Genomic DNA, 27734 nt, shown 5'->3' with positions numbered 1-27734 from the left:
ATTAAATACATCAAGTGAAAATGAAATGCTTTTGATTACGGGGAACAGCTGTTGGCAATAAATTTGCATAATTTCAAACGATAAATAGAGGTGCCGCATTCCGTCGCATTCTGTGTGTGTTCCAGTTGCATTTGCAGTAAGTGTCCAAAGCATTTGAATTATTTTTGTGGGGAGGCAATAAATAACCCTCTTAACATTTGACCGCATTTGTGAATTTGCACTGCAGTGCCACAGCGAGTGCCAGGGGGCATTCTTTTGGAAAGTTTTACAGCCCCATCCTCTTTCATCTGCCGTCAAGTGAGTGCCATAGATATTTGAAAGCAATCCGCTTTTCTTTCCTAATCGCATCAGACTTTGAGCGCAAAGTCAGACAATTACAGCCGCTTTTCCAGGAAATTTATCAAGATAAATGCGTGCGCCAATAGATTGGTTTTCACTTGTGCGGTGTTTTTGGGTCCAAAAATTAAGCGAGTTTTGGGTCATTTCACCGTTCAACACTTTTTCCTTACCATTTTGCTACTCTTTAAGTGCATGAAAATAGAAGAAAAGTCTCTGAACAAAGACCCTCTGCAAAGGGTCATCTATTTTTAAGGATTTCATGCCCACGCGTCCACGTTCTCTGTCACGGACACGCAGCCCTTCAAGTATTTTTTCGCCCATTCTGCTTTTGGCCATCCCTTTGGCAGTCTATTGTCGCCGACCGAGACCCCTCAAAAAAAAAAAGCAAGTGATTTCTCTATCAAAAGATAAAGAAAACCCCCCACAGAAAAGTTTGAATTTCCTTGTGGACATGAGACAATGCAAACAATCGCACTAAAATGGTACTGGGAAAATACTACCACAAGTGAGACGACGGCTATGGGCACTTGGCACGTGACAAGAGACAACAAAAAGTAATAAAGAAAAGCCAAAGAGTTGAAGTAGTCTAAAGATACCTTTTTATAGATTTATGGGTTTTGTAATTTTCAAGGATATTTTGTATGGTCATAAGTATTTATTCAAATGGGATAGAAGGTGATGTAACCTCAGGGTGTTTGTGGCTATGGCAGCGCTAAGCGCCTTATGCAACGGGATACACAAAAATGAAACTGTTTCCCCCAAAATATGAGCACATTTCCAATCAATCTCTATTTCTCTATTCGGGATGCTGCACCGCTAAAGAAAATAAAAGAAAATAACACCGAAAACATGCAACAAAAAAAGCCCCTTTCAAATCTAACAGAGCAAAAAGAAAATAATATTTTCTGTGGAATGTATCCTATTCCAGGTATCCCGCATGATCCTACAACCCCTTTGCCAGAGCCATAGACATAACCATAACCAATAGCCATAGCAACAAAACAAAAACTCAGTCATCTATCAATTTATTAGTGACAGGAAAACCCGCAAAACAACAACAACGAACAGGGGAAAAACTTAATTAAAAATAGTGGGGAAGGGAAATCCTTATCATTTCCCTTTACAGTATGTTTTTGAGGCTCATCTTCCCAGACAGATTGTGGATTTCTGTCCAAAGTTTCCGGGGGAACTTTAATGACGTTTTATCGGCATCAAAGTTTCAGTTTTCAATTTCTGGCTTGACTTTCGACTTTCGACTTGTGCTTCCTGTAGTCGCGGTTTCCTTTGCCGTAATGGCAAAAGATTTTAATCAAAAATCAGTTAAAACTTTCGCCCAAAACTTTCATGTGGAAACTGCTTTTTTTTTGGGAGGCGACGAAAAACTTGCTGTCATCTGCAAGTAATTTTCCATCTATAAATTATAAATTACGATGGGTTTTCCCTGTCAGTAGACAATAGACAGAGATTGGAAAATGGGTGCCGAAGACTGATTTGCATAACGTGTGCGGCTGCCTACATGCGTATGCGTAATAATAATCGAAAATCAACGCTCAACGATTTGCCTTATTGACTTGAATATTACTTTATTTATTTATTTTTTTGCGCAGGCAAATTTCTAGCCTACGATTTCCACTTTCCCTTCGAGTTTCCTTAGCTTTTCATTCAATTTCATGTCAATTGCGGTAAGTGTGGGGTGCATGTGTGGCTGTGTGTGTGTGTGTGGAAATACCGTTTTGTTTTGTTTTCTTTTATGCACGCACAAAATATTTCCACTTTTTTGTTTGTGGATTTTCTCGTGTTTGAGTTTCGTAATTTGAGTTGATTTGTGATAAGCGTGTGGGCTGCTGCCTGCTGCCTGCCTTCGATTGTTTTTTCCGATCCCCATACCCATCCATTAAGTGTATATGTGCTTTTGTGTGTGTTGGCCTTCAGCCCTCAGGCGCGCCTAGTTCTAGGCCATGGCTCTCATTTTTTATGCTCTCGTTTTCGTTGAGATTGCGGCAAGGGCCTTGGGGTCCTTGGGTCCTGTACTTGTGCCTCTGATTTGTATGAAATTGATATCCCAACAATATTCCCCCTGCACGTAATGCCAATTATGTAAAAATTACTTTATGCTTTTCCTCCATTTTTTCCGTTTGCTTTCGCTCGGGTTGCAGTGGGGGGAGGAGGCATTTATGAATGGCAAAGCAATTGAGGCATTAAACGGGGCAGCACATGAAATGAATTCCAGATTTAACTTTTTGCAGTCTTAAATTTAAGAATGGAGCTTCTGGCTACAAGAGGGCTTTTACACCGATGATTTTGTATTATAGAGAAAGAAAATAAAACCTTTAAATGTATAAGAAAATGCTACAAAATAAACTCCCATGCAAAAAAATACAAATAATTAATAAAAATAACAACAATTATTTTTAGAAGATTCCCAGTGGAAGAATGCAAGTTTCATTCCTTTATAATATTTATTAATTCGTATATTCATTAGGGAGTTGCATTTCTAACCAATTTTATGTTTTAGAGCGAGAAATCCTTCGATCCACAATTGCTGCACCTCAAAAAATGTATTTAATATTTGATAAAAAGCTATGCTACAATAGATTCACACTTCTCACTTTCGCATGCAACGTTTTTTTTTTTTTTGCCAATGGGAAACTCATGCAGCTGCATCTGAAACGGCCACTTGCCCCACTTTGCCACTGCTCTACCGCCCACACAATTGCCTCAAGCGCTGGACCAACCGAAGCACTGGAAAAAGCATAGAAAAGTTGACTCCTGTTTCGGACTTTCCCCTAGCCAAATAAGCAAAAACAAAAAAAAAACGAGAGAAAAAGTTGTGCGCAAAAACGCAAACAAAACGCGAAGCAACAAAAAAATTGTCACACAAAAATGCCAACACTTGAGGCGCTTTACAGGGCGCGCTGGCATCAACAACTGAAAAAAGTTGATTCCAAACTACACAAAAAGCGGAAAGGGAACGAAATATTTGTGATAATAAATTCGGAAAAAGAAGTAGCAGCAGCAGCAGCAGGAACAGCAAAGAATCAGCGAGCGACGACTCTTGCATAATTTATGAGAGTGAGAACTCAAAGTCCCAAAAAAGAGGAGCAGAGTGAAGCGAAATGCAAATAAACGATGGCAAAACTGTGATTATGATTTGCAACACTTGGCTGGCTGCCACTGCCACTGCGCCTCAGCGACGACAATTTTGGTATGCCACGTACCACAGCCACGTCTTTCCGCTGCCACTAATTGTTAAACGCTGTAAAAAGTAGAACCAACAAAAAAGAAACGTTCAAGGCAAGGACATGACCATGGCACCTTAATGAAGCCATCGTCAAGAGAAGAATTCAAAGCAGCAGCAGCACCTCTGCCACTGCGGCAACATTTGGCAACAGCAAATGGCCATTAAATGCCCTTTGGAATGTGTCCAATGAATTTAACAGTAGAACACCCAAAAGTATTTTCGCTAAACTCATCACAGTTTTATGAGTTGGAGTCCTTTTTCTCACCAGGTGCTTCTTCAGATGAATATTACACCCACCGCAGCCCACAGGCACACCAAAGTTAATTCTGGGTACTGCTTTAAGGGCATTCCGTGAAACCACATATGGCATTCCCTCACCAATTCTTGGAATCAACCTACTACTCGGAAACAATTTTGTACTCCTCCGCAATGTTGGTGTCAAGTGTCGCTGTAATAGTGTAACATTATGGCTGGTAAATGGGTTTTGCCTCCACTTAAATTTCCTTACCACCGGCAACATCTGTCGCCTGGCAACCCCTCCTTGAGGTGGAAACAACCCATACGAGGGATAAACTGCTTTTGGATAACCATAAATGTCATTCAGGCGGCGGGTGACCACAGCCAGGTGACCAGGCACGTCTTTGGGTTGATTGTGGGGGATGGTTATGCGATGTCCCAAGCAAAAGACATCAAAACGGAATCCATTTAAATTACATTTCAATGGGATATCCTTCGGCTGCTCACACATGAGTGCAGAGTGAGAGAGGAGGAGGAGAAGGCGGCACACTGCTCCGCCCTCTGCCATTGCGGAGGCACGTAATAGACAACATTCTGAATGCACACAACAGATCCGGTTGCCTGCCTCCTGCCTTATTTATTGCCCCCCCGCCAATTGCAGCAATCAAAATCGCAAGCAACTGCACAGGAAAAACTTCTCTACGGTTTTCCGGCACACACACACACACACAACACGCACACACATGAGTGCTGGTGCGTGTCTTTGGGGGCCAAGAAGTTGAAGCAAACAAATCATTGGGGGGCCCTCCATCCAGCCATCCATCCATGGTTCATTGAATGAGCTTTCAAGTGGCAGCAGGTTGAGGGTGGTGGCAGGGGGAAGGCATTTTTTAATAGCGCGAACAACGCGTTCGTATCGCAGCAACTGCCAGACACTTTGGCATAATTGGGTCATAAACTCATAAGAACTAGTTCAAGGATCAATCCGACAATGGCTGATGACCTTTTTCCCCCCCACAACGCCCAATCCCCAGCGAGTGTCGAGTGCGTGTGCCTCCGCCGTTTCGATAAACTGCATTGAGTATCGCTTGGCGCATAATTCAAGAAATGTCAAGAGAGACTATCTAAAAGTTATGGGCATATAAAAAGTGTGGAGAGGATACTTATTGATGCATCAACAAATTTATCTATGAAAAAGTAGATAGTTTTCTCGAGAGTTTTATGGCTAAAATAAGGAACGGGACGTTTAAAGATGGTAATAGAAAACTCGCACGGCAGTTCACACATCGTGTGGATGTAGTCATCATTCCATCTATCATTCAGCGGTATATCCTTTCAGGTTATATCATTCAAGTGTCCACAACTCAGGTGTCCGTGCTTCAGTTCTTACTCACTTCAGTTTATATGATTTAAGGAACCCTTTCTATTATTTTCTGGAACATTCCCCATAGATCCGGTAAAATTTCGCTTAACTTTTCTTCGCTTTTCCTTAAGTTTTCTTGGGTATGACTTTGACCTTCTTTTCATTAGGATACCAGCCAAAATTACAATAAACCACTTTTACGATTGCTTTGCCATTACTTTTACTGCCAGAAGAAAACAAACTTTGACTCGAAATGGTTGGGCCCATCCACTAAAGGTAATTGGAGTAGTCACCGCCCCCAGTCATTCGCTCCCCCTTCCCGCCCCTTCAGCTAATTGTGTTTTAATGGGCATATCGTTGGAATATCGTTGGATATATAATTAGCAAACAAAATTATCCAATTTATGCGCCACTCATACTTTCGGTTACACTTTGGCAAACAATTTTCCTGTTTCATGTTGTTTGTTTGTTTGTCTGAATTATGAAAGTTTGTCACGTTTATCAGTCCAATCGCTATAAATACTATGAAAGTAATTATGTCTTTACTTGCACAGGGAAAAGGATACAGGGTGTTTGTGGATAGTTATAGTTTGCATCAGTAGATGTCTAAGAAAAAAGGTAGCTGCCGCTCTCCCACATATTCCATGGTCTTGCCCTGTTTTCCTTGGACCAAATGCCTATACAATTTTTGCCTTAGGCTCTGTGACAAATTTCTGTGAAAATACCCAACACATTCGAGTTCTTGAAACTTCCCCGGAAACTTCCGTAACAACAAATTCACTTGCACTTCTCGTACAAACTAAAAAACAAATTTCTCAGTGTCTGTCAAGAGATCTCTCACTTCCCATCCGTAAGTGCGAAAACATGTTTCAATCTCGCCTGACTGCCTGCCTGCCTGGCTGGCCAACAACACATCTTTAAGCCTTTTGCTGCAAAACAATTTGTACCAGCTAATGGACACCCTGTGTGTGCGTGGGGAGAGAGGGCGGTCACATAAGTATTCCCGCACTCACTCACATAATTCAATTAGCCTTCTTCTTCGTGCTTAATTACGACGAGGAAAAACACTGAGAGAGGGAAAGGCAGGGGAGGGGATGGCCCCGTGGTCACACGCCCCAACATTGCAGTTCGTTGTAATTTTCTGTGGCTGTAGCTAAAATGCGTAAAATAATTAAAACAACATAAATAATGTTATTACTTCCCCACACACACACAGGGAGAGAGAGCAACAGAAAGAGAGTGAGATTTAGGGTGGCGTTCGGGGGGTGCAAAATTTGACCACCCATTGTCCTTGCCTTTTGGTGACGGGGGGGCAGGCGGTCTAAGTAGATTTCAAATTATTCCATTAGTGCTGATGACATTTGGCGAGAGAGGCACAGAGCTGTTGACTCGTCCGAGCTCGATGCCGCATGCCTCATCCACACAGCCCTCTTCCCTGATGATGATATGTGATGTGCTAATGCCTTCGTCTGTCCGTCTATCTGTCTGTCTGGGGAAAATTAGCCAAAGAACTTAATTAAGCAGAGGGTCGCTGGGACCTCCTCTGGCTCTCTGCTGTCGCCGGAAATGTAGTCCGATTCTGGCTGTGGCAAAATATCATTCAATTTGTCAACACTTTATCGCCCCAGCGACCGTCGACATTCGATCCGATTCCCAGTAGTCATCAGCTCATCATCGACAAGGATGTCTACCTACAACTGGGATTCCATCTCTCGCTCAACTAAAAATTAAATGCAAATTGCATGCACAATTGCGACAGACTGTGTGATTTATGCGAGGCGTTCTATGTACTATCGTAGGGAATATACATAAACAAATAGCAACAGAATAGAACAAGTCGCCCCGAAATGAGGCCTCATCAATCAGCAGAAGCGACCAAGCGTAGCATCGGTGACACACACACACAATGGAGAAAACAAAGACCAAAGTCCTGGCACCGAATGGAACGGAACGGAGATAAAGTGTGAGGTGAAGCGACTAGGTATGACGAGAAGGTGCCACACATAAGATGAGTAGCTCAGGCCAATCTGGCATGATGCAGGGGGGAAAAGGGAATGGGGATGGTAGATTAATGACACTAGATTCTGTTAGTGACACTGCCGTAATAAAGCACATTACGGTACCCTGTATGAAGGCAGCACAATAAATATCATACTTGATGGAAGCAAAAGCAATTTGCGGTGGAAGCAATCAAAAATCAATACGAGACAAAAATGGCACATACAAAATTAAGGATTAAAGGCAAAGTGCTTGAAAAAAATAAAATACTTGGTTGCAGAGACACAAAATGTAGAATACTTTATTACGGAATGCTAAATGGTGCAGTTCCATGCCAAAGAAAATGTAATACATATTTAATGAAACGTTGACTATTTGATGAAACGTTTAAATGGTGCGGGAAAAATGTATGTGGAGACAGGAATTTAGTCCGAAAAACAACCATGAAATATCAGAATTGATGAAAGCCTGACAAACATTTCAGCAGATGCAAGGCAATCGTTTAAAAAAAATGTTATTCGAAGCACAATTTGCTGCAATTTATTGAAAAATGTAATTGAAGAATTTAATTGAATTAAAATTGAAAAAATCAAATTGATTGGCATACGATACACACAGAGCAGTACCAAAAAAAATTGGGAATATTTAACAGAAAATAACTTCACTATTTCCAGCACATGTCCAGGGTGTCATCTCTTCGCTTCACTCCACTTCACTTCACTCTCCCCCACATCAATCTTTGCTTTCTTTCTGTGCCATCCATTTTATGGGGATATATTTTATACATTTTGTCATAATTTGTTGCGCGCTTCTCCCGCATGAAAAGTCACAAAAAGATAAGCAGCTTTCCCCTCAATTGATTAAAGCTGTCGAAAGAATGACGACAACGACGAGCATTCCACGGCAGTGCTCGGTAATTTTTTAAAGCGCTTAGCGATACCATGGCCCATGCTCCCTCGCTCCCTCGGTCCCTTGCAAAATAAATAGAGTCCTCCGCCCCACACTGTGTCCTTTTGCCGACCCTCTGTTGTATCTCTGGGATAAAGATAATAAATTAACTATGGCCGACACGTAGGGACATAAACTTCCAACTGCTTTTCACGTCTGCACAGGGGTTCCCGGTCCCTCCGCACCCGCACTCTGTGCGATGAAAATTTTGTCAAGTGGTCAGCAGAAAGAGCGTGTCCCTGTCCCATGTCCCCCACTCTTCGACTGAAAACCCAACGAAACAACGACAAGAACCCAAACCAACTGAGTGAGTGCTCATACAAAATTAACATTCTAAAACAGCATTCCTTCCCCTTCGACCCCCCCAAGGAAATAGCAACGAAAGTGGGGCCCCACTCACTTGACCTTCGTTTCTGGCATTCATTCAAGACTGAATCTGAAACTGAGGCCAGGCTTGAGTCGCCCGCCGCCTTCTGCTTGAGCTATTTTCAGCTGACTTGGCAGTATGCCTTTCCCCCCTACCCTCCTTTACTTTTCTGCAAGTAGCCGCAGGCTTTTAATTTTTTTTACAGCTGCCTCAAAAAGAGGAGCAACAAAAAAGTGCCTATAAAATGTGCCTAAAATGTGCGGGGGGGAACCCCACACCCCTGCGCGTCTGGTCTTTTGCCATTATTCATATTTTGACAGCAGGACTGCTGGGCCCGGCCCGGCCCGCCCACGCGGCGGCGTATGCGTTTTATTTGCTTTCATGATGAACTTTCCTGCATATTTTACGTGGGGTGCCGGGCATCCAAAAAATGTGTGTGTGTGCTCTCCCCTTGGAAAACGAGCAGCTAATGCGCGTGAAAATACTCTTGGCAGCCTGTTCAGTTTTGTTTGTTTGAGTTGTTTGCTTGATCTTTTTCTGTTTGCCTGGAAAGAGTTCAACATTGGGGAATGCGTAGAGCACCCCTCTGTTGACTCTAGCTGCAGGAGTCTGAAGGGTTCCTGCCTCTAGAGGGAACGCAAATACCGCCACAAATGGTTGCGAACTGTCGCTGGAGAAGCTTTCGTTTGTCATAATCCTTGAGCGATAATAATGCCATAAGGTGGGGAACGGATGTGGAATGAGTAGATTAGGGTTGCAAAAACATTCATTTCCCAAATAAAAGTCAGAAATAAAATATTTAATTGACATACCTTTGCCATGGTTGGTGGAAAATCTTGCTGAAAATATAAAATACATTTTGTTATTACTTTTGTGAATATAAAAGCTTTAAAGCTGCAAAATTTGTGAATTTTATTTCAATTTTAAAGTCATGGAAAAAATATTTTAGAGTTACTTTTCATAGCCAAAAAATAAACTTTTCGTTTGATTTTTATGCCCACACATCGTAAAACGGCAACAAAGTTGAGTGTCAGAAACGATTTTCATTGCCAATTCAATTCCGAAATCAATCGTGAAAACTTTGATTTGAAATTTCTGTTTCTGTTTGACCCTTTTGACGTGAACTCTCTGCTGCCTCGCTGCCTCTGCCTGAACCGTGTATTTGTTTAATGTGTCACTCAGACCCGCACATGGCCCTTGGGACAACAGCAGGGCAATCCTTGTGGCTGTCCCTGAAACCTGTTTAACCTTAAAGTTTAGGACCTACCAAAAAAAAGTCTAGTTCGAGAGACAGACACAGAACACAAACCGCAAAAACATCTGTGCCACATTTACAGAAGATACAAAATTTGCATCTCAAAAATGAGGGACATGTGTTTTGTGTCAGGAATTTGATAAGGCCACGCCCACACATACACGCCCTCGCAGCTGGGCCTACAAGTTTTGTCATCGGTTGTGTCGTTGCATAATTCAGGTTCATGCCACATCATCATCATCATCCTCGTTTTGGGCAGACGTAGAATTAAATGAACAGAAGGCAAAGACTAAACATTGATTTATGCAGAAAGTGTCATAAATTTGAATATAAATAAACAAAAGGGTGTTTTGCGTATGCGTACAGGAGTGGAGTCCCATAAATAAATATGCGGAACCAAACACCTTGCTTCCTTTGAGGCCTACACCTGATGATATATGGTGGGCCTAAGCACCTTGGCCTCCCTCTCTCTCTCTCCGTTGGGTACCATATTTCTCCTTGGCTTCCCACAACTGTCCCTTCTCTGCAATAGCCACACTTCTGAGGTGTAGTCTGCCCCTTTAGGTGTCTCTTCTCTGGTATATCTACTGCTGCTCAGCTTCTTCTCAGTTGAAACCTCTTTTCTGAGGTGTTTCTCTGTTAGTCGTTAGTCAGTCCCTTTAGGTTGTTAAGGTCCATCTCTCAGTTATTTCTCCATTTGTGGGGCGACAGTCCGTTTAAAATGTTTATTTAATGGCGACATTTTCTGGTTAATTTTCGTGAAATTTATGTACGCATTGCGGTAAAGGGATAGCCACGTGTTGCAAATGTTGCACATAAATTAGGACTCGGGAACTCGAATTTAAGTTCGTGTCTACTTTCTTTTTCCTCCTTTTGATACAGGAGCTGAAAGTGGTAAATCTTTTCTGATTTGGGGTATGAAAAATCTTTTTTCTGACTCTGGAAAGTGCGCAATCTTTGCTCCTGGCTCTAGGAACAAGTATTTTAAGTTGGGGATGAGCTTATCGTTAATTTTAATTGGTTGTTTGAAGCGCTCTATCCCTTTCTTTCTGGTTTTGTTTTTCTAGTTCTGAAAAGGGATTTTTATTCTGGATTCGGATTCCAGCAATTGCTGCATTTTCCTGAGAACTGTTCGTTTTCTTTATCCTCTATCCTTTCGCTTTATTCCCCCCTTTCCATTTACTCATCTGCGAGTAATGTTTGCCTCTCACGCAGAAGGTTTCAAGGTTGCTGCCATTGAATTATGATTGCAGTTAGCCTTGGGACATGACCATTGGACATTCTAATGCGTAATGCCATGCCTAATGCTACTTTAACATTGGCCTTCACAAGAGTATTGCCATTGCCGCTGCTCTGGCGATAATCTTATTTGCCATTTTTGTGTCGGTGGCCAGGGGGCAATTACTGGAGCAGAGCGAACAGTGTCGTGTCATTGGACATGTATTCCATTTCATGTTTATCTATTTTTGTGTGCACGCCGAATGAAATTAACACAGCATCAAACTTAGAAGAGGCAGCCGTCGCCCCAGAGAGTATTAGAGAAAGAAGAGAGAGGGCAGACACACACATGAGATATAAATGAGCGTATCCATAACCACAGAGCAGGCACATAGAGCGAGAGAGAGCAACCTCTGCGGGTGGTGCTGGCATATCCATGGCAAAAACATGAACAGCGGGACTGCTACTGGTATGGCTGGATGCCCCACTGTCTGTGCCTTAGCCCCTGGTCCATCCCCATGCTACTTATGCCACATATTTGTACATACACATATATGTACATGTGTATGTACATGCATCCTTGTATATGTGCACATGTGAAAATTCCTTCATTGTTGGTTGCTGTGCGCGGGTGTGGCAGTGGCAGGAAAATGCAATCAAATTACTTTGATGTTTCCATTAATGTCGTTTACTTTAACGCTGAATGAAGGAATCACTGAATAAATGAAGAACTCAGCAAAGGAACGAAGGGAGCGACTGAAGAAATACAACAAAAAAGGAATGAAGGCAAGCGGGCAAGCAGAGAGGAACGAATGAAGCGAATGATAATGGAAGCGAATCATCAAGGAATCATCTGTTTGTGCAGTTCTTGGCGGCGGCGTTGGCGCGACGTCCTTGTGCGACTCATTTTCATGTTTTGTGTTTGTTTGTGTTTGCCACTCCCTCGCAGTCTCTCCCGCTATCAATTGTTGTTGCAAATCTGGGACCCACACAATGTCCTGGCTGGCATTTTTATTGAGAGGCCCCAAAGCAGAGTGCCTCGCCCCAAAGGCAATTCATTTGAGTTATTATCCTGGATATCGATATCGGCGCATCCGCAAAGCATGCCTCCAAGGAACTCTGTCTGTCTGTCGTCTCTGGCTGTTTAATGTGCAGTCGAGCTGTGTGTTTCTGTGACATTTGCATTGAAATCCACGCCGCATGAAGGAGGAGCCGCAGTGGCATCCCCATCCCCTGTGTAAAGTGTCATTTCCGTTTTGGTTTTATGACATTTCCTGTCGTCCGTCCTGCCATTATCTGCCAACATTTTTTCTTATATTCTAACCCTTTTCCACATTATTTTCTCCTCTGCAGCTGCAAGCAAAACGCATTTCCTCGAGCTTTCTCCCTCACAAAACACCAAACAGATTTTCACACTCGGAAAAATTCTCTCTAGCAAAAGGGTTTTAGGGAAAACTGGCAAACATTTGCTAAACGTTGCTTGAATTTCCAACCATTATAATAACACTTTTCGCCATTTTCCAGGGAAAAGCGTGTGCTAATGGCATGTGTAAAAAAAAAATAAGAGAAATTTTGTTGTTTGCTTTAAAATTTGCATTTAACTTTTCCCCACTGCAAACGAAAAATGTGCTTAACTTTTGCAGTTTTGAGAGAATTTTTTAATTACTATTCTCCTTCGCCGTGCTATTTACATGAATTTTCATTAGATTTTTCACACCTTTCTCTCTCAACACTTTTTAAACATGACCTTGAACCCTTTTACTTCTGCATTGGTGGCTGAGGGGTGGCGGGACTGAGTGCAGTGCCATGGCCACACCTTTCCTCGAGCGACCTCCGTGTTGCTAACGTGTTGCTTCTGCCCCAATGATTCTCTTTAATGACAGACGCTGACGAGACTCTTCAAGGCTTCTGGGATTCTTCATCTTTTGGTTTGCCTTCTTACTCTTTGCTCTTCGGGTTCTTCCCTCTGCATATCTACTATAAATTCATTCGATAATCACCTTAGCTCGGATTTCACCTGGCCTGTGAAATGTAAATGTGAAAGAAAATAAAAAAGGCAAAGCTAAATGAAGGCGGAAACATGACAACTTGAGTAGAGACTGGCAAAAATAGGTTATATTTGATAGAAGGTAAGGCAAGAAGAATGAAAGAGTTATCTAGGCAGATGCCAAACCTGAAGGAAACTCAGGTGTAGATAGTCTTCGATGCTGGTAAACATTGAACTTTTCTTAGACACAAACAGAGACCAACAGCCGTATTAAAGAAAAGACGCAAATAGAAGGGAAGTCATTGCCTTATCTGTATTATACAATTATTACACCTCAATTGTTCGTGTACTCCGGACGAGCCAAGAAGACGACTTTCACCCCGCTTATTATAGCAAAAGAGACAAAAAAAAGTTGTATCTTTCGGCAGAAAAAGGGACATGGCCAATAGCCAAAGTTTTGTATCAAAACAGAGCGAACTTCGGGGGCGCGACCTCGTCACAATGTCAATGTCAGCGACTTCTGACTTTGGGGTAAGGGTAAATTAATTTTCGGGTTAATAAAATAGAAGGCAAGTGGTTATTTTAGTGACTAATTTAATAGTACGAAAGGTGCTTATTTCTAGAATAAATATGCATATCAAATGGAAACCTATATGCATATCTCTCCCGCCTCAATGGAGCAATGGATATCATCAATTATCGAAAAACCAATAGCCCTACAAATTGCTCGGGCAATCAAATGTCCATTCGAGTCCGGTCCGGACTCGTTCGGTTTTCTGGCTTTTTGCCACTCAATTAACAAGAGCATTGTTGTGTGTGCCACAACAACTTGCAACAGCAACTTGGCCACAAACACAGAGCAGTTGCCACATAGTTTTCTGGGAGGCAGGGCCATACAAATTGAAGGGAGCGAGAAGAGTGCCCAAAACACGTTCTCAATTTAAGGCCACAAAATATGCAGCATATTGCTGCATTTCATGGGTTATCTATCTCGTATGTACTCGTATCTTTGAGGTTCGTTTTGTGTGTCCACATCCTGCGTCGAGTTCGAGCATGAACTCATGTGTAATTGCATTGATAAGTGACAACTTTTGTGTGTGTGTCTGTGGTCTGATATGCTGCAGCCTTCGATGCAACAATGGAATTAATTATAGGAGAAGCAGGAACAAATAAACCAAAAATAAAGGATATTTTAGGAACACATTTAATTCTATTTGGAATTTTCACTCATTCTCTTGAATTTCAATGCTTAAATTTAGATTTCTGACTGCATTTGCCGTGCTTAAATTTAGATTTCTGCCTGCATTTTCTATGCATAAATGCATGCCTTCTGCCGTGCAAAAATTCTGACTTCTACCTGCGTTTTCTAGCTTAAATCTCTTTGGTTTCTAAATGAAATGTACGTGTTTTTATGTGCTGTGTGTGGGTAAAATTGATTCGTCAGCTGGGAAAAGTCGTATCTGCTGCTTTGCATATTTAAAACTCTTCGCTTTTGTGTCTTAAATTAGACCATGTTTTACCTGCGAATCGTATCTGTTAGTCTCTCTGTCTGCCAAGCTATCTATTGGAGTATTCCTTTGTATCTCTTTGTTCCATTTGCAATTTCTATTTGCAGCGTGGGCAGCATCGTTTTTCCTGGGAAATACTTGTGGATATACGACATGATATATAAATTCCATGCAGACAGACACACAGACAGCCCAGACATTAGGCGACAGACTAGAAAGTGAAACCCAAACAGATGGAATGCTAGAGGCGATGGGAAAATACCCTGTACTCAGATATGGGTGAGAGGTTGCTATGCTTAGCAGTCCATAGAGATAAAGATTCTACTGACATCTTATTTTCATCAAAGGAGTGGAAAATTCTGGCTTTAAAATTAAGATTTTTGTTGGTTTTACTTGGCCAAAAGAGACTCCATCTCTTATAGTAAAGAGCAATCGATGGTATTAATGAGGAATTTGTAAATTTGTTGGCATCTGGCTTACATTACGGGCATACCCATTCTTCCCATGAATATCCATTAAACAAAAGCGAAATATCAGCATACTTTCGTGCGAATTTCAAACGAAAATGTATTTTGTTCCGAGGAGTGGGTTTTTTTTTGCTTGCCAGAAAAATGTAGAACTGGGGACAGGGGAACGAACAGGCGAAAGCAATTTGCCAAAAGCAACAATGACAACTGGCTGACATTTGAATTATGCTTACACATCGGATGGGAGCGCGCGAATGCGATTTCCAAGGTCGCAGGATAAGAGGAGCAAAGCCAAGCCACCTGTGCGTATGAGTAATGTATTGTCATACAACAGGTAGGAGAATGAGAGATTGTGATAGATATTTGTCGTGACAAGGCTAGTCCCAAAGACACTCTCTCTTCGTCTCTCAATTTCCCCCCGCCTAATTACATCGAACCAAACAGATTTTCCGCAAATAAGAAAAACTTCTGTTACCCGAGCGGAAGAAGAAAAGCGAAAACAAAACAACAAAAAGGAGAGAGAAAAAACTTTCGACAGGAAATTTGTTGGGAAGTCAAAAGGACTTCTTCTCTACTGACATCCTGACACAAATATTTGTGGAAGATTCTTGTATCAAAATGTATTTATGTATCTCTGTGTGTGTGTGTGTCTGGGGCGGCGCTCTCTGGCTACCCCTCGGTTGCCCTCTATTACACTCATGACTGGCAGGTTTTTCGCTCATAGAAAAGCGTTTATGTGGCATGTGTGTGCGTGTGCTCCTTGTATGTTTAAGTGGCATCAACATCAAGTCATCGTCGTGACAAAATGTGACCCATTCATAGAGGTTTGTAAGAAAGAGCCGAAGTCCCCCGGTACCAGTCCGTGGAGAGGGGTCTTGGGGCCTAATGCATTTTCTTGTCCTTGGCCCCTGGTTGTTGCCACACAACACACCACGTTGCATGCACCATTCTCGCATGCATTGCATCCTGAGTGATAATGAGGCTGGCTGCTGCTTGCTCCACAAAATTTAATCTTTTTGTTTTTCCTGCGGAATCTCTGGGGGAAAGGAAGTTCCTCCAAAAGGGTGCGTATTTTCACCATTAAATTCGACTGCTTTAAGCCACTCCAGCAGATTGATAGCAATGGAAAAGCAAACGCTTTCCACTTGGTTAACGAAAACACTTTATTTTGCAAAATTTGATCAACTTTTGGCTGTCTGTAACAACACTTACTTCCACCGAACCCCTACGCTCCACAAAGCCTCAAACCTAAACAAAAACCAACCGATTCCATGGACCACAACTCCATCTGCCAGCTGTCCATCTTCTCAGTGGCAGAGCGGGAGAGCTGCTATCGAAAGGAAGGAAGGAGCTGCTGATGCTGCTGCTGCTGCTACTTTCCCCTTCAATACATTGCCCAGAGACAGAAAAGATTTTCCCACAGTTTCACTTACACTTTCACTGATGAGGGGAGCGCTTCACTCATTCAATGCTATACTGAGAGAAACTGGGAGTAAAGGAAGATATTTTGAGCATCTAGAAGTGTGCTCCCAGTGTACAAATATTTTCCGAGTGCATTTCTTGCTTGAAGTACAAAAAAAGGAAGGGAAAACGCGGACACAAAGCAAACAAAAATTGTAAATAAATAAACAGGGTATCAGGGAAAACATAGGGTAGCAGTCGGAGAGCAAGTAACCGGAGGAGACCAAGTTGGAAGGGCAGCAGTCAGAGACCAAAGTAGCCGGAGGAGACCAAGGTAGAGGGTAAACAAAAGCAGCAAAGAACAATCAATCAATAATCAATATTGTGAGTAAATATTATTTTGAAAAACTGCAAATAGAAAAAAAGAAGCCGGAAAAAGCAACCTTCAAGGCGGGTGGGGGGACCCGCACATAAATCTCTGCCAGGAATCAGTTCTGTCGGTGCCTCGTTTTTCATTTGTCCTTTTCCCTGTTGGTTCCTGTCTTTGACACAAAGTCCAGACAGCCAGGGGATGCTTCTCCTCCTGCTGCTGCCGGCGGTTCCGCGTATCTGTCGCTGGCGCTGTGGTTCACTTCGTTCTGTGGCATATGGATGTTCCATTTTTCGCGCATCTGTCGCTGTCTTTTCCCTGGCTGAAAGCCTCAATCTGGTTCCCTGTTTATCTGTGGCGCCTGCCCCTGCCTTATTCTCTTCCTCGCTGCTGCTGCTGCCGCTGCCCCGTGCATACATTCAAACGGTGGACAATATGGCCGTGACATCAGCGGGTTCTCATCATCATCAGTGGGAAGATGGGCGTGGTGGTTGCTATCATCCTCGCCCCTTTTTGCCTCCCCAGCGACCACAGCAGCACTCAGCCTCCTGCTTTATGCGGAAATCAGTTTTGATTTCAATTTTTCGCTGTCCTCTCTCTCTCTCACACACTCTTCGGGTGGTTTCCAGCTGTGTGGCTGTACCTCTCGTTCTGGCTGCTTTCCACCTGTGTTGCTCTCCCACTTTGACTGCCTTCCACCTGTGTTTTCCGTGAACTGATGCGGCCTCTGCTTTTTGTGTGGTCACTGGAGTGTAGGCCGTGGAAATGTGTGCCGGAAAATTGAATTCAAGTCTTTACTTTTCCATTAGAAGGCATTTCATGCGCAAAATTAAGTTTCTTTGGTTGCAGAAACAAGCTGGCTTGATTCTGACTATGGGACTGTCTTTTCCACCCTCTTTCTTACTCTCTGTCTCTTCCGTCTCTGTGGCAATCTGTTTAAGCTGTCATCAAAGATTGTTGCCACAAAATGTGGCAGTGGGATAATGTATCCTTTTGCCGTATTGTTGTGTTAAAATTATATAGCATACAATTGCGGGCGAAACGTCAAGCTGCCATTCATTTCCTTGATTCATTCATTCCTTTCATTAATCATTTCAGTTGTCATCTCTGTCGCTCACTCACTCACAGAAAAAGAGAGATTGAGAGAGATATTATACAATTAAAACGTAAATGATTTCCGATTTCCCGTTGATTTCCCCAAACGAGTAGATTGTCGTGGCACTGGCATACCCGCTCTTTGTATCTGGATCTGTATCACATTAAATGTATCCTCAATTGTTGTGTGGAGAGCTCTGTTATGAAATACGAGTGAGATAGAGAGAGTTGTATGTCGGCAATTAATTTATATAATCGAATGATGATTAAACGTACAGCCAGCAACAGATTTTAATTAATATTTTGCCTGCAGCTTCTCTTACTGCCGCTAGTTCTGTGTTGCCGTTTCTTTTATTTGTTATTTTCATATAGAAACAATTGTGTGAATCATTCCATCCGTTCATCCGTCATAGCAGCTGTTCCCATCAATCAATTAATTTCTGTGTTTTCTTAGTGTGGAATTCTTTTTCAAATAATGATAAATATCCTTAATTAATTCCTGTTTTCCAATCGTTACCCAACCTACACATAACCCACAATTTCCCCCCCTCTGCGTTACCTTCTGCTGTACCCTCTTGAATTTCCAGCAGTTGCCCAACTAATTTCCATATTAAATACAAATTGAATTTCCACCTAATTTCCACTCGTTTACACCCTCCGCCTTACCCATGGCTAAATGTCGTTTCATTTTCGAAAATGAGCCCCCGAAGATCCTAATTTTAAGCGTTTGCCTCATTTACATGACAAACGAGAAGGGACGTGTGAGACGCTTCTTACGCGTCACAACTTTTATACCCGGCACTCAGTACTACATCTGCACTTTAGCGGTTATTTGTCAAATTTTACATTTTTTCTTCATCTGTCATCTACATCAACAACACTACTCACGCCAACACGCTCCTTTAGCTCGCCACCCTCCCCTAGAAACACACACTGCAGAGTCAGGGCAGAGTCAGCGGCAGAGGCAGCGGCAGAGGCAGCGGCAGAGGCAGAGGCAGTGACGTGTCAGGGGCCAGGCCATAAACAGCGCGACGCAGAGTGTGAATGCTGCGGGACGGGGTGGGTTTGGCTACTGCAAATTAATTTCTTCATTGTGGCTATAATAATGACCCAATCGTATCCCAATTTGGTGATCTGGTAGATATGGTCATTCCCTACGGAATAGCGTTTTTAGTTTTCTGTTATCTTCAAAATTGTAGATTTGGGAGGTTTTCGCCCTTTTGCGGGGGCGGAAGGAGGCGGGGCTCATTTTTGAAATACACTGGTTTCAGTGTGAGCATACAGCAGTCTGGTGCCAAAATTTGGTGGCTCTAGCTCTTATAGTCTCTGAGAACTAGCCGACAAACAAGACGGACGGACGGACGGACGGACGGACGGACGGACGGACGGACGGACGGACGGACAGACAGACATGGCTCAATCGACTCGGCTATTGATGCTGATCAAGAATATATATACTTTATGGGGTCGGAAACGTTTCCTTCTGTGCGTTACATACAACCGTTATCCGCACAAATACAATATACCCTATTTACTCTTCGAGTACCGGGTATAAAAACGATGGAAAAAACGGCGAAGGGAAAGGAGAGGCAGGAAAATTTGCAAATCAAATTACGTACAAGGGTTTCGCGACACGAACACACACACATTAGCGCAAGGCATTTATTCTCCAATTCTCTACTTCAGCTGTCTCCCACTCCCACTTCCACTCTCTCTCCTTTTCTGTCCCCATTTGTGGTGTTTCCATCTCTGAAGTGTCTTCTGTGTATCCTGCCACATCGTATGCATATTTAAGCAGTGTGTTGGCTTTGCGGTCTTTGCGCCTCATGGAACGTGTTAATTGCAGCCACATTCTGTGTTTCTACAGCGGCTGCTGCTGCTGCTGCTCGGCTGCTACTGGTTTTCCTTTCGACTCCTGCTGCTGCTGCTGCTGCTTCTTCTCTTCCTCCTGCCTTATTCAATCTGCCACTTGCAGCCGCCTGCCTAACAAATGCAATTAAAATCTTTGCACAAAAAAGAAATTGTTGCAGCCACAACGAACGGACAGGCAGAGAGATGCCAGAGATAGGTTGGAATACGAGTTACAGAATTAGAGGAAGAGAAAAGACAGACAGAGGCAAGAGGCAGCCGCTGCACACATGACAGATAACATATTGCAACATGCCCGCGACCAGAGCTCCAGCGACCACAAGAGCCAGAGAGAAATATGGGATGGACAAAGCAAAGCATACAAAAGGGAAAAAATAAAACACCAAGAGATTTCATAAACTCAAAAAAAGAAACCAGCAGCAGCCAAAGCGAAGAGCGTTTATCTACGTTCTGTGTGCTTAGGTCACGCTTCCCAGCTTCCCAGCATCCCGGCTTCAGAGCTTCAGAGCAAAATGAATCTAATTTGCAGCGCCACGAAGGCACTAAAAATGCCCTCTAGATACATTTTAGATTCCAGTCCTGCATCCAGTCCAGCGATTCCTGCGAGTAATGTTCGTCCGTCTGTCTGTCAGCTGTGGTCTAACGTCCTCCTCCTGCCCTACCGCCACTCTCCTCTGATGAGTTCGCCTCTAGATCTATCTATGGGGCTAATTCAGTTTATTCATCAGCGTCATGCTGGGGCATTATCTGACAGGCTGAGGCATTTGTTTTTGTATTCTTCTCATCATGTTGGTATTTTTAGATGAATTATTGAAGAAAATAACTTATTTTGAGCAACTTTCTCAGGCGTAACAGCAGGTTTTTCGTTTCTCTTGGGATTACTTTTTTGTATGGCTATTTATGGAGGATTTTCTTGAGTTGGGAGCTGTTTTAGAGTATTGAAAGCAGTCGAAATTAATCTTATTTGATTTATCTGATGATTTTTGTAATGAAAAATTGCAATCATTGTGCAGGGTAACAAGAGCAAACATGATACACAGGTAATCGTTGCAAGCATTTCCCATACACATTCTCCCCTTTTCGCTAGCTTTTCACCCACTAAACCCTTAAAGAGGTACCCAAACCTTCCATAGTCCACAGTCCTGAACTTGCCTGCCCCCCTGTGGCTGCTAATTAAGTTGCAACCGCAGCAGCAGGCGCTGAAGTTTTAGTGGAGCGTAGCAAAAAAAATACAACAAAATTAAAAAAGAGCGAATCCCTGTGGCAACAAGCGGATGTGGAATGAATGAGCAGCTTCGCTAATCGGCTTAAGGGCAAGCAACTGCAACAGGAGCAGCAGAGTTGCAACAAGGGGCATGCCACATCTTGTTGCACCGTGGGGGCATGATATTTAATCACTTTTAAGTTCATTGTGGGTGCCCCCGGGTGGGGTTGGATAGATGCATATGCAGCAACAAATTACAACTCGCATTAATTATACGTCGTGTTGCACGGAATGTTTAATTGTCTATGCCTCTCCCCTCTCTAATTTACACTCTGTCTCTCTTGCAGGTCACTCGGCTCTCCCCCGCCGTTCTGCTGTGGATAGTTTTCCCCGTTAATTAATAATTAATTCAACATTTTCTATGCATCGTCCACGCTGCTGCTGTCCTTGGCAGCCCCTTGATGCCCCACCATGCTGCAACGTATGCATTGAGTGAGAACCAGAAATCATCACAATAGACCGACAACAACAGCAACAAAAACAACAAAATTGCAACAAAATCTGAGGCAACAACAAACTGGAACCATGTCGAGTGGCAACAATGAAACAGCGCCGCTCTACTGCGGCAGCGGCATGGATAACTTCCACACAAGGTAAGCAGCAAAAACGACGACGACGATGACAACGAGGAACAGGATGGCAGCCTGTGTTGCCTCTGGGGGCAATGTCAAAGTCAATGCCAGAAGGGGAATGCACTCCTCCAACACACACGGGGCACGGGGCCAAGTGCAAGCACCAATCAGTGCGACAACAAGCTGCACTAAAGCAGAATAGCAGTACAGAAAAAGGAAAGCAAAGACTTGGGATGTACCCTTTTCATTTCTTCATTTTATTCCATTATGGTGGAAAAAACCCCCGAGAATACCTGCAGAAATTTAAGTTGATATTTAAATAATGAGAATGGGAGTGTTAAAGTTTGGTAAATGCTAAAGTTTCATAGAAATTCACAGAATTGTACGCTAAAATATCTTAAATGCTATTTTTAGTGCCTATTGTTTTGGTGCAATATTTTACAAAACTACAAAACGCAGAGCAAGAGCAGAAAAACGCAAGAAAAAAGTCAGTTGAAAGAGAATCTGAATATGGCAAGTTAGAAGAAGGAAAGTCATCAATAAAAATGAAAATCAAAATGTGCTTCTACCTTCTCTCCCTTCTCTGCTTATATTTCCTTCCACCAAATGCTCTTCTGCTTTAGCTTCGCAAATTTGTTCGAAATTATCATGCCCAGCCATCAATCAATCTTCTCTAGGGTACAAACAATAGCATTAGCCTCCCCCTCTCCATCTCTGAACGATGACAACAATGTGGAACAAATCGTTCAGAAATCGATTAGCACTTCTCCTCGCTTCGGTGGGGATACCGCACGTAGACGGAGGTTGGCAGGTGCTGGGAGGAAGCGCTTCAATTTTGATTTCGACATATAATTTTTGTTGTCGGACGATTAACTGAAAAGGGAATACAAAAAACAGATTTGTCAACAGGCAAGGTCATGGGCAGCAACAACAGCAATGGCAGTTTAATGAACGAGAAATCAATTTAATTGATAAGCAATTTCCTTCAAGTAATTTCGAAATGTCCAAAATGTCCACTCAAATGTCTGCTGCACCCATAAAAAAATCCAACAGCGGCAACAAAAATTCAGAATTTATGACACTGCCGCATGGCAGGAGGTCGTAAAAAGGAGAGAGAGACGAGAGGAGAGTAGCAGTAGAGAAACTAAATTAAGGCATACGCGAGAGCAGCTAAACCCACGCTGAAATTATATAAATCCAGAAGCTAATAAATCCCTGGCCATTCATTCATTCATTTACCTCTCGGGGGTTGAACTTTCGGTTTAGCTTTCTCCTTATTCATTCTTTGGTTACAGCCAAGATGCACCTTTCTCTCTATCCTCCTGCAATGCTTTTAGTTTTAATTAGTGAGCCCAATGTCTGTGCCCCACCACTGTTAATGGCCACAAAGTGGCTTGCCTCAGCATCCCAGCCACCCTTGAATGCGGTTTCTATATAATTAAGAGATGCCTGCCAGCCAGAGAATGTTGGGCCAAGTGTCGGGGGAGAGATGTCGTATTTCTCTCTCTCTCTCTCTCTCTCTCTCTCTGGGATTCTTGTGGCAACAATTAGATGTGTATCCAACACTTGGACGAGGGATTTACTTTGTTCTGTGTCAAAGACGTGCCAAATTGCTAGCGACAGAACCCACAACTCTTCGTAGGGACGACACTTGACGCTGTCACGCCCCAGACAGACGCACAACACACACACACACACACACAGTCATCTCCTCGACAATGCGTCTCCAAGCGCCACTCAAGCGGCACAAAAATACAACAAGTCAAGCGGCAGTCAAAGGAGAGTCACACATCGAAAGCCCTCGACGAAGTGGAGTCAGGAGGTCAGGCGCGTCAAGTGCAACCCGTTTTCCATTCCATCCAATGGATGGCTGACGTACTTATTCGCAATCTCCAAAAAGGAGGCACCAAAAGCTGCGGTCTCTCTGCCACAAAAAGCGAAGGAAAAAACCGCAAGAAAACACGCACAAAACAAGCAATTAACATAAATAATAAAGAACGGTCGATGGCGGCGGCCGAAGAGACGTCCTTTTGTTGCAAATAACGAGAAACCGAAACACCAAAAACCCGAAGAAAAATGTGGAAAATGTTTAATTTTCCAAATGCGTCTCTCGCTTTCACTCTTTTTCCTCTATGCGCTTGAGGAGGGCGTAGTATTCCCTGAACAATAAAACAAAATACATTTTCCTCCGTCGTCGTCGTCGTCTGACGTGTGTGGCATGTGGCAAAGAGCGGCTTCTCGCTGGCTGACGAGAGAACCCTGATGGACAGAAACGGTTGCCACCAGAGAGTGTCAGAGGTGCTGGCAAGGTGGCACAAAAGGCCTACGTGAGTCATGGCGACATTGAAACAACTTTTGACAGCCGCCAAAACGGACGGGGCGGAGGGAAGAGGCTGCACAGACCCTCGTCTCGTTTCGATTCGTTTTGTGTCGTTATTTTTTTTGGGGGGAGCAAACAACTCTTTGGGAATTTACAACTCCATTCATCAAATTCACAAGAAAACTTCTGACGCTGCAAGAAGCACAAAACATTCCCTACAGCTTCTGCTGCTCCCCCCTCCTGCGGCTGCTGCTGGCAGGGGCAAGAGGACTCGCTCTCTGTCTCTACCTCTAAGAATGTGCCGTGGCTTCGTCTAATTTATTGCCTTTGATAATCCATGTTGATGAATGGACGGGCAATGGCAACGACAACGGCGACAACAGCGAATGAAGTCCTGGAATCCTGGCATTGTGTGCATGCGCGAATCTCGGCTGAAGGGAAGCTTGAACGTAGGGACAGGACTGCAAGTTATTGGCCTAGAAATAAAGCAAAGTCAGCTACAGGATTTCGACTGGCTGCTCGAAGCTTTTGATGCTCTCTTTAGAGCATCAGCCTACCAGTATAAGAAATCAGAAATAGGAGAACGAAAAGGGGAAAACAATTCTGGAGTAGATGAAGCAGTAGACCCTCCCTCCCTCTGCAATTTCTGTATTCAAATTGTCTAATAGCTCAAGCACAAACAAACAACAGAGCAAACATCATCGAGCTGGCAAACATAAATTTATGTAGATTTTCATAGTTTTGGGCAAAGTTTGTTTGTTTGCACAAACAAAAAAATTCTCTACGAACAATTCTCTCCCTCAATTTGCTCTGCAATTTATAGAGTCCTCTCAAACAAATAAAAATGTGCTGGCAAATGTTTGGCTCGGGATATTTGTGGACCTCTTGCAGTTTTTCGATTCTAAAATAGAATGAAGTTTTCCTGGTTTGCATTTCATCATAATTTCATCCTGCTTGGGGGACATGGCCTTTTCGATTAGTTTTTCTGGTTTTTCTCGGAAATGTGCAGTGAAAGGAGCAGAGCAACAAACAATTTAACCAAAGTCCTGACAGGAGACACGTAGAAGACACAGAAAACACAGGGCACACCTGAAGCAGAGACAGGACACAGCTGTCCCTCACTCACACTCGGAGAGTGTGACTGCCACATTGGGGGGCAGTAAGTTTATTAAACATTTTTGTGGCTTAAATGCAAAATCGCAGGAGGCTGCTGGTTTTGCTGTGTGTGTGGGGCGGGCTTTGGCTTTAGATTTTCATAATAAATTGTATTCTAAGTCTAATTTGTGCATGCAACAGCAGCGGTGGCAGCAGCAGCAGGGGGGCTTGTGGCAACAGCAGCAGAAAAGCAAACAACAAACAAAGGAAAACGTGTGACGTTGGCTGTGGTGACTCTGCAGGGCCAAAGGGCAAAAGCACCAGAATTTTAGCGTTAAAAGCTCCCGCTGCTCTGAATTTTGAAAGTGTTATTTTTTTTTGTCGGTTTTGTTAGTTGAATTTTTTATATCAAGTTTTGCTTTTGGTACTTTTTAATGAATTCTATTTTTATTATTTGTAAGAATTTTCATGTGGTATTTTTTAGAATTTTTTAAACTGATTGCAGGAATTGAATTTCGGTAATAGGAACAACTTTTTTGAATACTTTTTTTTTATTTGTGCCACACTTCTCGGTATTTTATGATATTTTTGTAATTTCTAGTATTTTTTGAAAATTCTACTCTGCCACCTTCTCTGCCCTTTTCACGCTCACACATTTTTGGCTCACCCGAAAAACTTTTGAGCCGCAGATCTGAGTTGCTGGCTGTTTGCCCTCCTCCGCACTGTGCCACAATTCTTTCATTTTGTTTTCTGTGGCCTTAAAAAGAGTAAGAGAGAGAGAGCGCGACAACAAACTAAACAAAGGCACCAGAGTATACGTAAAGGCAGTAAAATGTTTATCTCCAGCGTAGGCGGACAGCCGCCGTTCCACCTACTCCATTGCGGAGCAAACGGAATAAGCCAGAGCCTTGGGCTTTAGCCACTTTATTGCTTGTCGACTGTTGGGCCTCCACCTACCCCTCTCCGACTGGAGGGGAATTCTGCAAACGGAAATGTGGGATTTTTTTCGGATGGTTTTATTGCTGGGGGATCTAAGGCCAAAAGTTAGGGCTAACTGGAGCATAATAACTCGAATATAATTTGGATTACATTCCCCCTTTTCTCTCTTCCGCAGCTACAAGAACATGCACGGCTATGTCTCCCTGGTGGTCTGCATCCTGGGAACGATAGCAAACACTCTCAACATAATTGTGCTCACCCGCAAGGAGATGCGCTCCCCGACGAATGCGATACTCACGGGCCTGGCGGTGGCCGATCTCGCCGTGATGCTCGAGTACATACCCTACACGATCCATGACTTTATCCTGACGGACAGCCTGCCGCGGGAGCAGAAGCTGAGCTATGGCTGGGCCTGCTTCATCAATTTCCATTCAATATTTGCCCAGGTCCTGCACACCATCTCCATTTGGCTTACAGTCACGCTGGCCGTGTGGCGCTACATAGCCGTGGGCTATCCCCAAAAGAATCGCGTGTGGTGCGGCATGCGGACAACCATCATCACGATCTTCACGGCATATGTGGTGTGTGTTTTGGTCGTGTCCCCGTCGCTGTATCTCATTACGGCCATCACCGAGTGGATGGATCAATTGGATGCGATGGGAAAGGTCATCAATTCGATACCCTTGACGCAGTACGTGATCGACTATCGGAATGAATTAATGAGCGTTAAAGTGGCAGCATTGAATGCCACTCCACAGAGCCTGAATCTCACTGAAACGTTGTGGTTTAATGCCACAGTAGCACCCACAAATTCTACGCCTGCTCCTGTGGCACCTCCTGCCTCGTTGGTGGTGCGAAATGTCACCGTGTATCGGTTGTACCACAGCGATCTGGCGCTGCACAATGCCTCCCTGCAGAATGCCACCTTCTTGATTTACAGCGTGGTCATCAAACTGATACCCTGCATTGCCCTGACGATTCTCTCGGTGCGTTTGATCCTGGCCCTGCTGGAGGCCAAGCAGCGCAGGAAGAAGCTCACCAGCAAACCGCTCACACCCGCTGTGGCTTCGACCACCAATGGAAATGGCAGTGGAAAGCCACTGGTGAATGGAAAATCCGCAGAGCGACCACGAAAGAATAGCAAACTGCTGGAGAAAGAGAAGCAAACGGATCGCACCACTCGCATGCTGCTGGCGGTGCTGTTACTCTTTTTGATAACCGAATTTCCACAGGGTATCATGGGTCTGATGAATGCCCTGCTGGGCGATGCCTTCTTTCTGCAGTGCTACCTGAGATTAAGTAAGTTTTTCCTTCCTTTTGGGGTTTCCTCTTCTAATTGAGTTTCCCTTTCTTTTCTTTCCTTTTTCCAGGTGATTTAATGGACATTTTGGCCCTAATAAACTCCAGCATCAACTTCATTCTGTATTGCTCGATGAGCAAACAGTTCCGTACGACATTCACCCTGCTTTTCCGCCCGAAATTCCTCGACAATTGGCTGCCAGTGGCCCAGGATGAGGTGGCCGCCTCTCGAGCAGAACGCTCGGCAGTGGCTCCGGCGTTACAGCAGCGGCAAATTGTGACTGCAGGTGCCACCACCACGACCAGCACCACTCAAGTGACGAATCTGTAGCATAGAAATCCCAGCCGAATGTTGGGCCGTCTGTTGAGTCTCCTGAAACGAAGGAGAGACGCGGCCGAAGGTGGATTCCGTGCAGACAGAGAAGCGGCAGCAGAAAGCGGATTGGGTGGATTGGAGACAGATCCCGTGGCACTGCAGTTCCATGCAATTGTCGTTGTGGTGGACAAGGCCAGTGGTGCCATGGATCATCGTTTATGCACCACAGAGGAGGCACCAGCCATGGCGTAGTGCACAGGCCCCCA

The 27734-nt window shown here is 43.6% G+C and overlaps 1 protein-coding gene across 1 annotated transcript; it reads left to right on the top strand.

Moving 5' to 3' along the window:
- Positions 1-27600, top strand: LOC117894169. Its single transcript, XM_034801071.1, has 4 exons — positions 1-136; positions 21215-21520; positions 26029-27152; positions 27224-27600. Exons 2-4 carry the CDS (start codon positions 21453-21455, stop codon positions 27481-27483), a joined length of 1452 nt encoding a protein of 483 aa, XP_034656962.1. The 5' UTR covers positions 1-136; positions 21215-21452; the 3' UTR covers positions 27484-27600.
- Positions 27601-27734: the final 134 nt, after the last annotated feature.

This window comes from Drosophila subobscura, chromosome J (assembly GCF_008121235.1).
Source record: "Drosophila subobscura isolate 14011-0131.10 chromosome J, UCBerk_Dsub_1.0, whole genome shotgun sequence".
In the NCBI taxonomy this organism is placed as follows: domain Eukaryota; kingdom Metazoa; phylum Arthropoda; class Insecta; order Diptera; family Drosophilidae; genus Drosophila; species Drosophila subobscura.
Note: the sequence above shows the minus strand (reverse complement) of the source record. Positions and strands in the feature narration are given on the sequence as shown.

Bases quoted from the DNA above. Each gene is read 5' to 3' on its own strand.
- LOC117894169 (XM_034801071.1), top strand. From the start codon at position 21,453: ATGTCGAGTGGCAACAATGAAACAGCGCCGCTCTACTGCGGCAGCGGC. The intron at 21,521-26,028 runs GTAAGCAGCAAA...TCTCTTCCGCAG, and splicing joins ATGGATAACTTCCACACAAG to CTACAAGAACATGCACGGCT. The intron at 27,153-27,223 runs GTAAGTTTTTCC...TCCTTTTTCCAG, and splicing joins GCAGTGCTACCTGAGATTAA to GTGATTTAATGGACATTTTG.